The sequence below is a fragment of the Oncorhynchus nerka genome, linkage group LG20 (assembly GCF_034236695.1).
Source record: "Oncorhynchus nerka isolate Pitt River linkage group LG20, Oner_Uvic_2.0, whole genome shotgun sequence".
NCBI classification, from domain to species: domain Eukaryota; kingdom Metazoa; phylum Chordata; class Actinopteri; order Salmoniformes; family Salmonidae; genus Oncorhynchus; species Oncorhynchus nerka.
In genome coordinates, this window is record NC_088415.1 from 10,102,650 (window position 1) to 10,117,039 (window position 14,390).

The 14,390-nt window shown below is 45.5% G+C and overlaps 1 protein-coding gene across 1 annotated transcript in view; it reads left to right on the top strand.

The window, feature by feature from the left end:
* Window positions 1-14,091, top strand: part of LOC115121267 (solute carrier organic anion transporter family member 4A1-like) — an 88,926-nt gene extending 74,835 nt beyond the window's left edge. The window contains exons 7-12 of the mRNA XM_065005202.1: window positions 690-948; window positions 3,695-3,857; window positions 6,841-7,019; window positions 7,864-7,928; window positions 8,255-8,403; window positions 8,590-14,091. Coding sequence (XP_064861274.1) covers window positions 690-948; window positions 3,695-3,857; window positions 6,841-7,019; window positions 7,864-7,928; window positions 8,255-8,403; window positions 8,590-8,769 — 995 coding nt within the window. The 3' untranslated portion in view covers window positions 8,770-14,091. The remainder of the gene's footprint in view (window positions 1-689; window positions 949-3,694; window positions 3,858-6,840; window positions 7,020-7,863; window positions 7,929-8,254; window positions 8,404-8,589) is intronic.
* The last annotated feature ends 299 nt before the right edge of the window (window positions 14,092-14,390 follow it).

Consider the following 14,390-nt stretch of genomic DNA (forward strand, 5'->3'; position numbering starts at 1 on the left):
CCTTCCCTCCTCATCCCTCACATACACATGGTACTAACCTTCCCTCCTCATTCCTCACATACACATGGTACTAACCTTCCCTCCTCATCCCTCACATACACATGGTACTAACCTTCCCTTGGTATTAACCTTCCCTCTCCTCCCACCAGGCTACATGGTATTAACCTTCCCTCTCCTCCCACCAGGCTACATGGTATTAACCTTCCCTCTCCTCTCACCAGGCTACATGGTATTAACCTTTCCTCTCCTCCCACCAGGCTACATGGTATTAACCTTCCCTCTCCTCCCACCAGGCTACATGGTATTAACCTTCCCTCTCCTCCCACCAGGCTACATGGTATTAACCTTCCCTCTCCTCCCACCAGGCTACATGGTATTAACCTTCCCTCTCCTCCCACCAGGCTACATGGTACTAACCTTCCCTCTCCTCCCACCAGGCTACATGGTATTAACATTCCCTCTCCTCCCACCAGGCTACATGGTATTAACCTTCCCTCTCCTCCCACCAGGCTACATGGTACTAACCTTCCCTCTCCTCCTACCAGGCTACATGGTATTAACCTTCCCTCTCCTCCCACCAGGCCACATGGTATTAACCTTCCCTCTCCTCCCACCAGGCTACATGGTATTAACCTTCCCTCTCCTCCTACCAGGCTATATGGTACTAACCTTCCCTCTCCTCCCACCAGGCTACATGGTGGTACCCGCTGGTGGAGGGGGCACTTTCCTGGGTGGCTACATCGTGAAGAAGCTGAACCTCCGTTGCCGTGACATCATTAGGTTCTGCATGGTGTGTGCCGTCGTCAGTCTTCTTGCCATCTTCATCTTCCTCATCCACTGTCCCAACGTCCCCATGGCCGGGGTGACTTCCCCCTACCGCAGCAACCTGCCACCGGGTCATCAGTACAATGAACAGTACTATGAGCCAGCCCACAACCTCCACAACAGGTAAGCCCAGACCAGGCCCAGTGGAATATTTGACATTATTTTGTCTTACCCCATTATACAGCATAATCATTATTTTGTCTTACCCATTATACAGCATAATCATTATTTTGTCTTACCCATTATACAGCATAATCATTATTTTGTCTTACCCATTATACAGCATAATCATTATTTTGTCTTACCCATTATACAGCATAATCATGATTTTGTCTTACCCATTATACAGCATAATAATTATTTTGTCTTACCCCATTATACAGCATAATCATTATTTTGTCTTACCCATTATACAGCATAATCATTATTTTGTCTTACCCATTATACAGCATAATCATTATTTTGTCTTACCCATTATACAGCATAATCATTATTTTGTCTTACCCATTATACAGCATAATCATTATTTTGTCTTACCCATTATACAGCATAATCATTATTTTGTCTTACCCATTATACAGCATAATCATTATTTTGTCTTACCCATTACACAGCACAATCATTATTTTGTCTTACCCATTATACAGTATAATCATTATTTTGAGTACAAATAAGTGGAATGTTAGCTAAACAGACTGGTAGGGTTGAGACCGTCATGAAATTGTGCATGAGGGGTAATTGGCAATCCAATTGGCCAAGGTCTCCGTGAGAACCTTTGGGACGGCAGATAGCCTAGTGTTTAGGAAGGTTGGGCTAGTAACCAAATGATTGCAAGATCGAATCCCTGAGCTGACAAGGTTAAAATGTTTCTTTCTATCCCTGAACAAGGCAGTTAACCCACTGTTCACTCATTGTAAATAAACATGTGTTCTAAACTGACTTGCCTAGTTAAATAAAAGTTACATTTAAAAAAAAATTGCACAAAAAAATCCTAATTACATATATACTGTACCAGTCAAAAGTTTGGACCCACCTACTCATTCAATGATTTTTCTTTATTTTGACTATTTTATACATTGTAGAATAATAGTGAAGACATCAAAACTATGAAATAATACATATGGATTAATTTAGTAACCAAAAAAATGTTGAACAAATCAAAATATACTTTATATTTGAGATAAAGTGAAATAATGGGTTGTATTTACAATGGTGTTTGTTCTTCACTGGTTGCCCTTTTCTTGTGGAAACAGGTCACAAATCTTGCTGCTGTGATGGCACACTGTGGAATTTCACCCAGTACATATGGGAGTTTATCAAAATTGGATTTGTTTTAGAATTCTTTGTGGATCTGTGTAATTTGAGGGAAATATGTCTCTCTAATATGGTCATACATTGGGCAGGAGGTTAGGAAGTGCAGCTCAGTTTCCACCTCATTTTGTGGGCAGTGAGCACATAGCCTGTCTTCTCTTGAGAGCCATGTCTGCCTACGGCGGCCTTTCTCAATAGCAAGGCTATGCTCACTGAGTCTGTACATCATCAAAGCTTTCCTTAATTTTGGGTCAGTCACAGTGGTCAGGTATTCTGCCGCTGTGTACTCTCTGTGTAGGGCCAAATAGCATTCTAGTTTGCTCTGTTTTGTTGTTAATTCTTTCCAATGTGTCAAGTTTTTTGTTTTCTCATGATTTGGTTGGGTCTAATTGTGCTGCTGTCCAGGACCAGCTTGCTTAGGGGACTCTTCTCCAGGTTCATCTTTCTGTAGGTGATGGCTTTGTTATGGAAGGTTTGGGAATCGCTTCCTTTTAGGTGGTTATAGAATTTAACGGCTCTTTTCTGGATTTTGATAATTAGTGTGTATCGGCTTAATTCTGCTCTGCGTGCATTATTTGGTGTTCTACGTTGTACACGGGGGATATTTTGTCAGAATTCTGCATGCAGAGTCTCAATTTGGTGTTTGTCCCATTTTGTGAAGTCTTGGTTGGTGAGCGGACCCCAGACCTCACAACCATAAAAGGGCAATGGGCTCTATGACTGATTCAAGTATTTTTAACCAGATCCTAATTGGTAAGTTGAATTTTATGTTCCTTTTGATGGCATAGAATGCCCTTCTTGCCTTGACTCTCAGATCGTTCATAGCTTTGTGAAAGTAACCTGTGGCGCTGATGTTTAGGCCAAGGTATGTATAGTTTTTTGTGTGCTCTAGGTTAATGGTGTCTAGATGGAATTTGTATTTGTGGTCCTGGCAACTGGACCTTTTTTGGAACACCATTATTTTGGTCTTACTCAGATTTACTGTCACGGGCCAGGTCTGGCAGAATCTGTGCAGAATATCTAGGTGCTGCTGTAGGCCCTCCTTGGTTGGTGACAGGATCATCAGCAAACAGTAGACATTTCACTTCAGATTCTAGTAGGGTGAGGCTGGGTGCTGCAGACTTTTCTAGTCCCCCCGCCAACTCGTTGATGTATATGTTGAAGAGGGTGGGGCTTAAGCTGCATCCCTGTCTCACCCCACGGGCCTGTGGGAAGAAATGTGTGTTTTTTGCCAATTTTAACCACACACTTGTTGTTTGTGTACATGGATTTTATAATGTCGTACGTTTTACCCCCAACACCATTTTCCATCAGTTTGTATAGCAGACCCTCATGCCAGATTGAGTCGAAGGCTTTTTTGAAATCAACAAAGCATGAGAAGACTTTGCCTTTGTTTTGGTTTGTTTGGTTGTCAATTAGGGTGTGCAGGGTGAATACATGGACTGTTGTACGGTAATTTCTCTCATTCTCTCTCTGTCTCCTCTCTCTCTCTCTCTCTCTCTGTCTCCTCTCTCTCTGTCTCCTCTCTCTCTGTCTCATCTCTCTCTATCTTTCTCAGTTCTTGGTTGGGGGACAACCTGATGGTGGGCTGTAATGCAGACTGTCACTGTTTACGAGAGCTCTATAACCCAGTCTGTGGATCCGATGGTGTGATGTATTACTCCCCTTGTCATGCAGGCTGCAGCACAGTCAACCACACGGAGGTCTCCACAGGTAGACAGGTAACCAACCAACTGTTCAGCAAAGATCTCACTTAAATTAGTTAATGAAGATGTACGGTAGTCTGTCAGTATACATGTTCACTCTGTGTGACTGTCCCTTCTGTGTGACTGTCCCTTCTGTCAAATCAAATCAAATTTTATTGGTCACATACACATGGTTAGCAGTTTGTTAATGAAGAAAAATGTATTGCGAGTGTAGCGAAATGCTTGTGCTTCTAGTTCTGACAGTGCAGTAATATCTAACAAGTAATCGAACAATTCCACAACAACTATCTAATACACACAAATCTAAGTAAAGGAATGGAAGAATAATATATACAGTGGAGAGAACAAGTATTTGAAACACAAGTATTTGAAACACTCAGGAAGTTAAAGCTTGGTTGCAAATGCGTCTTCCAAATGGACAATGACCCCAAGCATACTCTCTGTCAGGAGGAATGGGCCAAAATTCACCCAACTTATTGTGGGAAGCTTGTGGAAGGCTACCTGAAACGTTTGACACAAGTTAAACAATTTCAAGGCAATGCTACCAAATGCTAATTGAGTGTATGTAAACTTCTGACCCACTGGGAATGTGATGAAATAAATAAAAGCTGAAATAAATCATTATCTCTAATATTATTCTAACATTTCACATTCTTAAAATAAAGTGGTGATCCTAACTGACCTAAAACAGGGAATTAAATGTCAGGAATTGTGACAAACTGAGTTTAAAAGTATTTGGCTAAGGTGTATGTAAACTTCCAACTTCAACTGTAGGTATTCCTCTTGTCCAGATGGGATAGTGGAGTGTGATGGTGATTGCATCATATGTGGATCTGTCCGTAAGCAAATTGGAGTGAGTCTAGGGTGTCAGGTGAGGTAGAAGTGATATGATCCTTGACTAGCCTCTCAAAGCACTTCATGATGACAGAAGTAAGTGCTACGGGGCAATAGTCATTTAGTTCAGTTACCGTTGCCTTCTTGGGTTCAGAAACAATGGTGGCCATCTTGAAGCGTGTGGGGACAGCAGACTGGGATAGGGAGAGATTGAATATGTCCGTAAACACACAAGCCAGCTGGTCTGCGCATGCTCTGAGGATGTGGCTAGGGATGCCGTCTGGGCTGGCAGCAGGTGCGATGGTTAACACGTTTAAACGTCTTACTCACGCCGCCACCAGAGAAGGAGAGCACACAGTCCTTGGTAGTGGGCCGTGTCGGTGGCACTGTGTTATCCTCAAAGCAGACAAAGAAGGTGTTTATTTTTGTCTGGAAGCAAGACGTCGGTGTCCGTCGAAGTGGCTGGTTTTCTTTCTGTAATCCATGATTGTCTGTAGACCCTGCCAGATACGTCTGAGCCGTTGAATTGCGAATCCACTTTGTCTCTATACTAACATTTCACTTGTTTGATTGCCTTGCGGAGGAAATAACTACACTGTTTGTATTCAGCCATAATCCCCAAAAACTAAATCCTGCAAAGGACTAGATGCGAGGCAGCCCTCTCTGTCTGACTGTTCCTTCTGTCTGACTCTCCCTTCTGTCTGACTCTCCCTTCTGTCTGACTGACCCTTCTTTCTCCCCTACTGTCCCTTCTGTCTGACTCTCCCTTCTGTCTGACTGTCCCTTCTTTCTCCCCTACTGTCCCTTCTGTCTGACTCTCCCTTCTGTCTGACTGTTCCTTCTATCTGACTGACCCTTCTGTCTGACTGTCCTTTCTCTATCCCCTACTGTCCCTTCTGTCTGACTGACCCTTCTCTCTCCCCTACTGTCCCTTCTGTCTGACTGTCCCTTCTCTATCCCCTACTGTCCCTTCTGTCTGACTGACCCTTCTCTATCCCCTACTGTCCCTTCTGTCTGACTGTCCCTTCTCTATCCCCTACTGTCCCTTCTGTCTGACTGACCCTTCTCTCTCCCCTACTGTCCCTTCTGTCTGACTGTCCCTTCTCTATCCCCTACTGTCCCTTCTGTCTGACTCTCCCTTCTGTCTGACTGTCCCTTCTTTCTCCCCTACTGTCCATTCTGTCTGACTGTCCCTTCTGTCTGACTGTTCCTTCTTTCTCCCCTACTGTCCCTTCTGTCTGACTGACCCTTCTGTCTGACTGTCCCTTCTTTCTCCCCTACTGTCCCTTCTGTCTGACTCTCCCTTCTGTCTGACTGTCCCTTTTGTCTGACTGTTCCTTCTGTCTGACTGACCCTTCTGTCTGACTGTCCCTTCTTTCTCCCCTACTGTCCCTTCTGTCTGACTGTCCCTTCTGTCTGACTGACCCTTCTCTCTCCCCTACTGTCCCTTCTGTCTGACTGTCCCTTCTCTATCCCCTACTGTCCCTTCTGTCTGACTGACCCTTCTCTATCCCCTACTGTCCCTTCTGTCTGACTGACCATTCTCTCTCCCCTACTGTCCCTTCTGTCTGACTGTCTCTTCTCTATCCCCTACTGTCCCTTCTGTCTGACTGTTCCTTCTCTCCCCTACTGTCCCTTCTGTCTGACTGTCCCTTCTCTATCACCTACTTTCCCTTCTGTCTGACTGTCCCCTCTGTCTGACTGTTCCTTCTCTCCCCTACTGTCCCTTCTGTCTGACAGTCCCTTCTGTCTGACTGTCCCTTCTCTATCCCCTACTGTCCCTTCTGTCTGACTGTCCCTTCTGTCTGATTGTCCCTTCTCTATCCCCTACTGTCCCTTCTGTCTGACTGTCCCTTCTGTCTGACTGTCCCTTCTGTCTGACTGTCCCTTCTGTCTGATTGTCCCTTCTCTCTCCCCTACTGTCCTTTCTGTCTGACTGTCCCTTCTTTCTCCCCTACTGTCCCTTCTGTCTGACTGTCCCTTCTTTCTCCCCTACTGTCCTTCTGTCTGACTGTCCCTTCTGTCTGACTGTCCCTTCTGTCTGACTGTCCCTTCTGTCTGACTGTCCCTTCTGTCTGATTGTCCTTCTGTCTGTTGTACTCAGGCTACAGCTGTGTATGTTGACTCTGTCTGACTGTCCCTTCTGTCTGGTGCCCCTGGTTAGGTGTACTCGGGCTGCAGCTGTGTGGTGGGGGGGAACGTCACGTCGGGGCAGGAGGGTCTGGCTCTGGATGGGAAATGCACCAGCTCCTGTAGTCACATGCCAGCCTTCCTCACCTTCCTCTTCATCGTCATCTTCTTTACCTTCCTGTGTAGTATCCCCGCCCTCACTGCTACCCTCAGGTGGGTACAGACCCTAACTCTAAATCTCACTGCTACCCTCAGGTAGGTACATACCCTAACCCTCACTGCTACCCTCAGGTGGGTACATACCCTAACCCTCACTGCTACTCTCAGGTGGGTACAGACCCTAACCCTCACTGCTACTCTCAGGTGGGTACATACCCTAACCCTCACTGCTACTCTCAGGTGGGTACAGACCCTAACCCTCATTGCTACCCTCAGGTGGGTACATACCCTAACCCTCACTGCTACCCTCAGGTGGGTACATACCCTAACCCTCACTGCTACTCTCAGGTGGGTACATACCCTAACCCTCACTGCTACCCTCAGGTGGGTACATACCCTAACCCTCACTGCTACCCTCAGGTGGGTACATACCCTAACTGCTACCCTCAGGTGGGTACATACCCTAACCCTCACTGCTACTCTCAGGTGGGTACATACCCTAACCCTCACTGCTACCCTCAGGTGGGTACATACCCTAACCCTCACTGCTACTCTCAGGTGGGTACATACCCTAACCCTCACTGCTACCCTCAGGTGGGTACATACCCTAACCCTCACTGCTACCCTCAGGTGGGTACAGACCCTAACCCTCATTGCTACTCTCAGGTGGGTACATACCCTAACCCTCACTGCTACCCTCAGGTGGGTACAGACCCTAACCCTCACTGCTACCCTCAGGTGGGTACATACCCTAACCCTCACTGCTACCCTCAGGTGGGTACGGAGCAGACAGACAAAAGAAGAGTGTGTGAACTGTGGTATATTTCTGTTATACAGTCTGATAGTATCCTCAGTGTGTGAACTGTGAATCTGAAGTGCTCTCTGTCGACCCCTACAGGTGTGTCCCAGACAGTCAGAGGTCCTTTGGACTGGGAATCCAGTGGATCGTGGTGAGAAGTCTAGGTATTTAATTTCTCTTGTTGAATTTGCTTTGATTTGATAAATGTGTCCTTGTAACTTGAGAGTCCCGACAACAAGCTCCCGAGTGGTGCAAGGGGTCTAGGACACTGCATCTCAGTGTTAGAGGCGTCAATACAAACCCTGGTTTGAATCCAGGCTGTATCACAACCAGCCGTGATTGGGAGTCCCATAGGACGGCGCACAATTGGCTCAGCGTTGGCCGGTTTAGGCCAACAAATAAGAATTTGTTCTTAACTGACTTGCCTAGTTAAATACAGTTTACATTTAAAATCTAATAAAAAGTAAATAATGTGATGTTGTTCCTGAAGGTGGGATCCCAGGCCCGATAGCGTTTGGCTCTGTGATCGACATCTCATGCCTGCTGTGGCAGGACCAGTGTGGAGAGCAGGGCTCCTGTTACCTCTACCAGAACTCTGCCATGAGCCGCTATACACTCATCGCTGGCATCATCTACAAGGTAAGTCAAGGCGTACATGTCTGTTATTTCATTCTGTTATAGGATTGTGTTCAAGGACTTTCTTCATTCTCACGACCATATCAAATGTTTGTTTAACTGAGAGAGAATGATATTCTCCCTCTAACCATAGTGCATGTCTTATTCTCTCTCTCTCTCTCTCTTTTCATCCGTCCCTCTCTCCGTCAGGTTCTCGGCATGATGTTCTTCCTGCTGGCCAGTGTTCTGTACAAGCCCCCTCCAGAGTCGCCCCAGAGCAGCTGTGAGAGCACCGACCACGGGGCAGGGGATAGCGGGGGAGAGACGGGGGACCTCTCCATCAAGGACCTTCCACCAAAAATCCTCACCAATGTACACGCCAGGTTATGATGACTTCAGACCCCACCCACATCTCACCGCGCGTGTGTGTGTGTGTCGTGCCACTGCATCCTCAATCACTGCCAGCCCACACCCGTCTCATGGCCACTCCCATCGCACAGACACATCACTCCAGGGCAAGTCATATCTGATCCACCCACTGAGCCCAACTTCATCCCATGGGCTTGCCCTCCATCACCTCCCTGCCAGCCCACTGAACTTGGGGTTTGTGTGATGTGATGAAAGACTAGGGTCACAGATAGGGTCAGAGGTTATTCTGAGAAGTAGGAAACATCTCCTGATGGCTTTTGGGATATAAACCACTGAAAAGACACACTTGAAGGGATCTAGTAAATGTGGATCATGGAAACGTTACAGACGATAGAAATGTAAAGGTCATTTCCCACAGAGACGACACAGAGTTTACCGTGAACGCCATCTCCACTAACACGGGAACATTGCCTTTACATTTAAATCACGCTGTAACAATAAACTTCTACAAAACGGATTGAAAAGAAGCTTTAAATGAGTATGATATGGGACATTTTTTTTTTTTTTTTTTTTCCACCTTTATTTAACCAGGTAGGCTAGTTGAGAACACCTTTATTTAACCAGGTAGGCTAGTTGAGAACACCTTTATTTAACCAGGTAGGCTAGTTGAGAACACCTTTATTTAACCAGGTAGGCTAGTTGAGAACACCTTTATTTAACCAGGTAGGCTAGTTGAGAACAAGTTCTCATTTACAACTGCGACCTGGCCAAGATAAAGCATAGCAGCGTGAACAGACAACAACACAGAGTTACACATGGAGTAAACAATAAACAAGTCAATGACACAGTAGAAAAAAAAGAGTCTATATACATTGTGTGCAAAAGGCAAGAGGAGGTAGGCGAATAATTACAATTTAGCAGATTAACACTGGAGTGATAAATGATCAGATGGTCATGTGCAGGTAGAGATACTGGTGTGCAAAAGAGCAGAAAAGTAAATAAATATAAACAGTATGGGGATGAGGTAGGTAAATTGGGTGGGCTATTTACCGATGGACTATGTACAGCTGCAGCGATCGGTTAGCTGCTCAGATAGCAGATGTTTAAAGTTGGTGAGGGAGATAAAAGTCTCCAACTTCAGCGATTTTTGCAATTCGTTCCAGTCACAGGCAGCAGAGAACTGGAAGGAAAGGTGGCCAAATTAGGTGTTGGCTTTAGGGATGATCAGTGAGATTCACCTGCTGGAATGCGTGCTACGGGTGGGTGTTGCCATCGTGACCAGTGAACTGAGATAAGGCGGAGCTTTACCTAGCATGGACTTGTAGATGACCTGGAGCCAGTGGGTTTGGCGACGAATATGTAGCGAGGGCCAGCCGACTAGAGCATACAGGTCGCAGTGGTGGGTGGTATAAGGTGCTTTAGTAACAAAACGGATGGCACTGTGATAAACTGCATCCAGTTTGCTGAGTAGAGTATTGGAAGCTATTTTGTAGATGACATCGCCGAAGTCGAGGATCGGTAGGATAATCAGTTTTACTAGGGTAAGTTTGGCGGCGTGAGTGAAGGAGGCTTTGTTGCGGAATAGAAAGCCGACTCTAGATTTGATTTTAGATTGGAGATGTTTGATATGAGTCTGGAAGGAGAGTTTACAGTCTAGCCAGACACCTAGGTACTTATAGATGTCTACATATTCTAGGTCGGAACCATCCAGGGTGGTGATGCTAGTCGGGCGTGCGGGTGCAGGCAGCGAACGGTTGAAAAGCATGCATTTGGTTTTACTAGCGTTTAAGAGCAGTTGGAGGCCACGGAAGGAGTGTTGTATGGCATTGAAGCTCGTTTGGAGGTCAGATAGCACAGTGTCCAAGGAAGGGCCAGAAGTATACAGAATGGTGTCGTCTGCGTAGAGGTGGATCAGGGAATCGCCCGCAGCAAGAGCAACATCATTGATATATACAGAGGAAAGAGTCGGCCCGAGAATTGAACCCTGTGGCACCCCCATAGAGGACCGGACAACATGCCCTCCAATTTGACACACTGAACTCTGTCAAAGTAGTTGGTGAACCAGGCAAGGCAGTCATTAGAAAAACCGAGGCTACTGAGTCTGCCGATAAGAATATTCGAAAGCCTTGGCCAGGTCAATGAAGACGGCTGCACAGTACTGTCTTTTATCGATGGCGGTTATGATATCGTTTAGTACCTTGAGTGTGGCTGAGGTGCACCCGTGACCGGCTCGGAAACCAGATTGCACAGCGGAGAAGGTACGGTGGGATTCGAGATGGTCAGTGACCTGTTTGTTGACTTGGCTTTCGAAGACCTTAGATAGGCAGGGCAGGATGAAAAGGGGGATGACTACAGCAGCTTTCCAATCCTTGGGGATCTCAGACGATATGAAAGAGAGGTTGAACAGGCTGGTAATAGGGGTTGCGACAATGGCGGCGGATAGTTTCAGAAATAGAGGGTCCAGATTGTCAAGCCCAGCTGATTTGTACAGGTCCAGGTTTTGCAGCTCTTTCAGAACATCTGCTATCTGGATTTGGGTAAAGGAGAAGCTGGAGAGGCTTAGGCGAGTAGCTGCGGGGGGGCGGAGCTGTTGGCTGAGGTTGGAGTAGCCAGGAGGAAGGCATGGCCAGCCGTTGAGAAATGCTTGTTGAAGTTTTCAATAATCATGGATTTATCAGTGGTGACCGTGTTACCTAGCCTCAGTGCAGTGGGCAGCTGGGAGGAGGTGCTCTTGTTCTCCATGGACTTTACAGTGTCCCAGAACTTTTTGGAGTTAGAGCTACAGGATGCAAATGTCTGCCTGAAGAAGCTGGCCTTTGCTTTCCTGACTGACTGTGTGTATTGGTTCCTGACTTCCCTGAACAGTTGCATATCGCGGGGACTATTCAATGCTATTGCAGTCCGCCACAGGATGTTTTTGTGCTGGTCGAGGGCAGTTAGGTCTGGAGTGAACCAAGGGCTATATCTGTTCTTAGTTCTGCATTTTTTGAACAGAGCATGCTTATCTAAAATGGCGAGGAAGTTACTTTTAAAGAATGACCAGGCATCCTCGACTGACGGGATGAGGTCAATATCCTTCCAGGATACCCGGGCCAGGTCGATTAGAAAGGCCTGCTCGCATGAGACAGTATCTATAGTATGGGACAGTATCTATAGTATGGGACAGTATCTATAGTATGCGACAGTATCTATAGTATGGGACATATATTTATAGTATGGGACATGGGACAGTATCTATAGTATGGGACAGTATCTATAGTATGGGACATGGGACAGTATCTATAGTATGGGGCAGTATCTATAGTATGGGACATGGGACAGTATCTATAGTATGGGACAGTATCTATAGTATGGGACATGCGACCGTATCTATAGTATGGGGCAGTATCTATAGTATGGGACATGGGACAATATCTATAGTATGGGGCAGTATCTATAGTATGGGACATGGGACAGTATCTATAGTATGGGACATGGGACAGTATCTATAGTATGGGACATGGGGCAGTATCTATAGTATGGGACATGGGACAGTATCTATAGTATGGGACATGGGGCAGTATCTATAGTATGGGACAGTATCTATAGTATGGGACATGGGACAGTATCTATAGTATGGGACATGTATTTATAGTATGGGACATGGAGCAGTATCTATAGTATGGGACATGGGACAGTATCTATAGTATGGGACATGGGGCAGTATCTATAGTATGGGACATGGGACAGTATCTATAGTATGGGACATGGGGCAGTATCTATAGTATGGGACATGGGACAGTATCTATAGTATGGGACATGGGGCAGTATCTATAGTATGGGACATGGGACAGTATCTATAGTATGGGACATGGGGCAGTATCTATAGTATGGGACAGTATCTATAGTATGGGACATGGGACAGTATCTATAGTATGGGACATGTATTTATAGTATGGGACATGGAGCAGTATCTATAGTATGGGACATGGGACAGTATCTATAGTATGGGACATGGGGCAGTATCTATAGTATGGGACATGGGACAGTATCTATAGTATGGGACATGGGGCAGTATCTATAGTATGGGACATGGGACAGTATCTATAGTATGGGACATGGGGCAGTATCTATAGTATGGGACAGTATCTATAGTATGGGACATGGGACAGTATCTATAGTATGGGACATGTATTTATAGTATGGGACATGGAGCAGTATCTATAGTATGGGACATGGGACAGTATCTATAGTATGGGACATGGGGCAGTATCTATAGTATGGGACATGGGACAGTATCTATAGTATGGGACATGGGGCAGTATCTATAGTATGGGACAGTATCTATAGTATGGGACATGGGACAGTATCTATAGTATGGGACATGTATTTATAGTATGGGACTTTGGACAGTATCTATAGTATGGGACATGGATCTATAGTATGGGACATGGAGCAGTATCTATATTATGGGACAGTATGGTATGGGACAGTATCTATAGTATGGGACATGTATCTATAGTATGGGACATGGAGCGGTATCTATATTATGGGACAGTATGGTATGGGACAGTATTTATAGTATGGAACATGGGACAGTATCTATAGTATGGGACATGGAGCAGTATCTATAGTATGGGACATGGAGCAGTATCTATAGTATGGGACAGTATCTATAGTATGGGACAGTATCTATAGTATGGGACATGTATTTATAGTATGGGACATGGAGCGGTATCTATAGTATGGGACATGTGACAGTATCTATAGTATGGGACAGTATCTATAGTATGGGACATGTATTTATAGTATGGGACATGGAGCGGTATCTATAGTATGGGACAGTATCTATAGTATGGGGCAGTATCTATAGTATGGGACATGGGACAGTATTTATAGTATGGGACATGGAGCAGTATCTATAGTATGGGACATGTGTCAGGATTTGGCCAGGGTTGTTCCGGTTTTTGGTCACTAGATGCCCCCATTGTGCCTTTTGACCTTTTGTTTTCCCTTGATCCCCATTATTATTTGCACCTGTGCCTCGTTTCCCCTGATTGTATTTAAACCCTTTGTTTTCCTCAGTCCTTTGCTCTGTGTTTGTATGTTAGCACCCAGCCCTAGTACTCTGTGAACTCTTGTTGATCCCGGTGGACTCTCTTGTGGAATTCTGTTTTTTGTTCTTGTTTGTTTGTTTTTGAGTATTTTTTGAGGCTTTTTGTGCTATACCTTCCACCTTGTGGATTTACCTTTTTGTCTTGGAGGATTACCTTTGTTCTTGTGGAATTCCTTTTGAGGTTGTGGAGTTACATGTTTTCCTGAAGAACTTCATTTTTTACTTCATTAAATACATCGTCTCAAGTACTGCTGTGTCTGCCTCATCTTCTGGGTTCTGCCAACTATTCGTGGCTCAGTTGGTTAAGTGACTGTTTCTCACTCCGGAGACCCGGGTTCGTAACCGGGTCCTGACAGAAACACAGAGCCAAAAATGAACCCAGAGGCAGCCAGTTCCCAGGACCTTGTTGCCAGGCTGTTCCACCACCAGGAGACTGTCCAACGCCACGAAGCTGCCCTGGTTCAGCAAGAGGCCTTAATGGCTAGACATTCTCATCTTCTGTCGGAGATGCTGACTTCCATAAAGCAGATATCTGATCGACTTACCT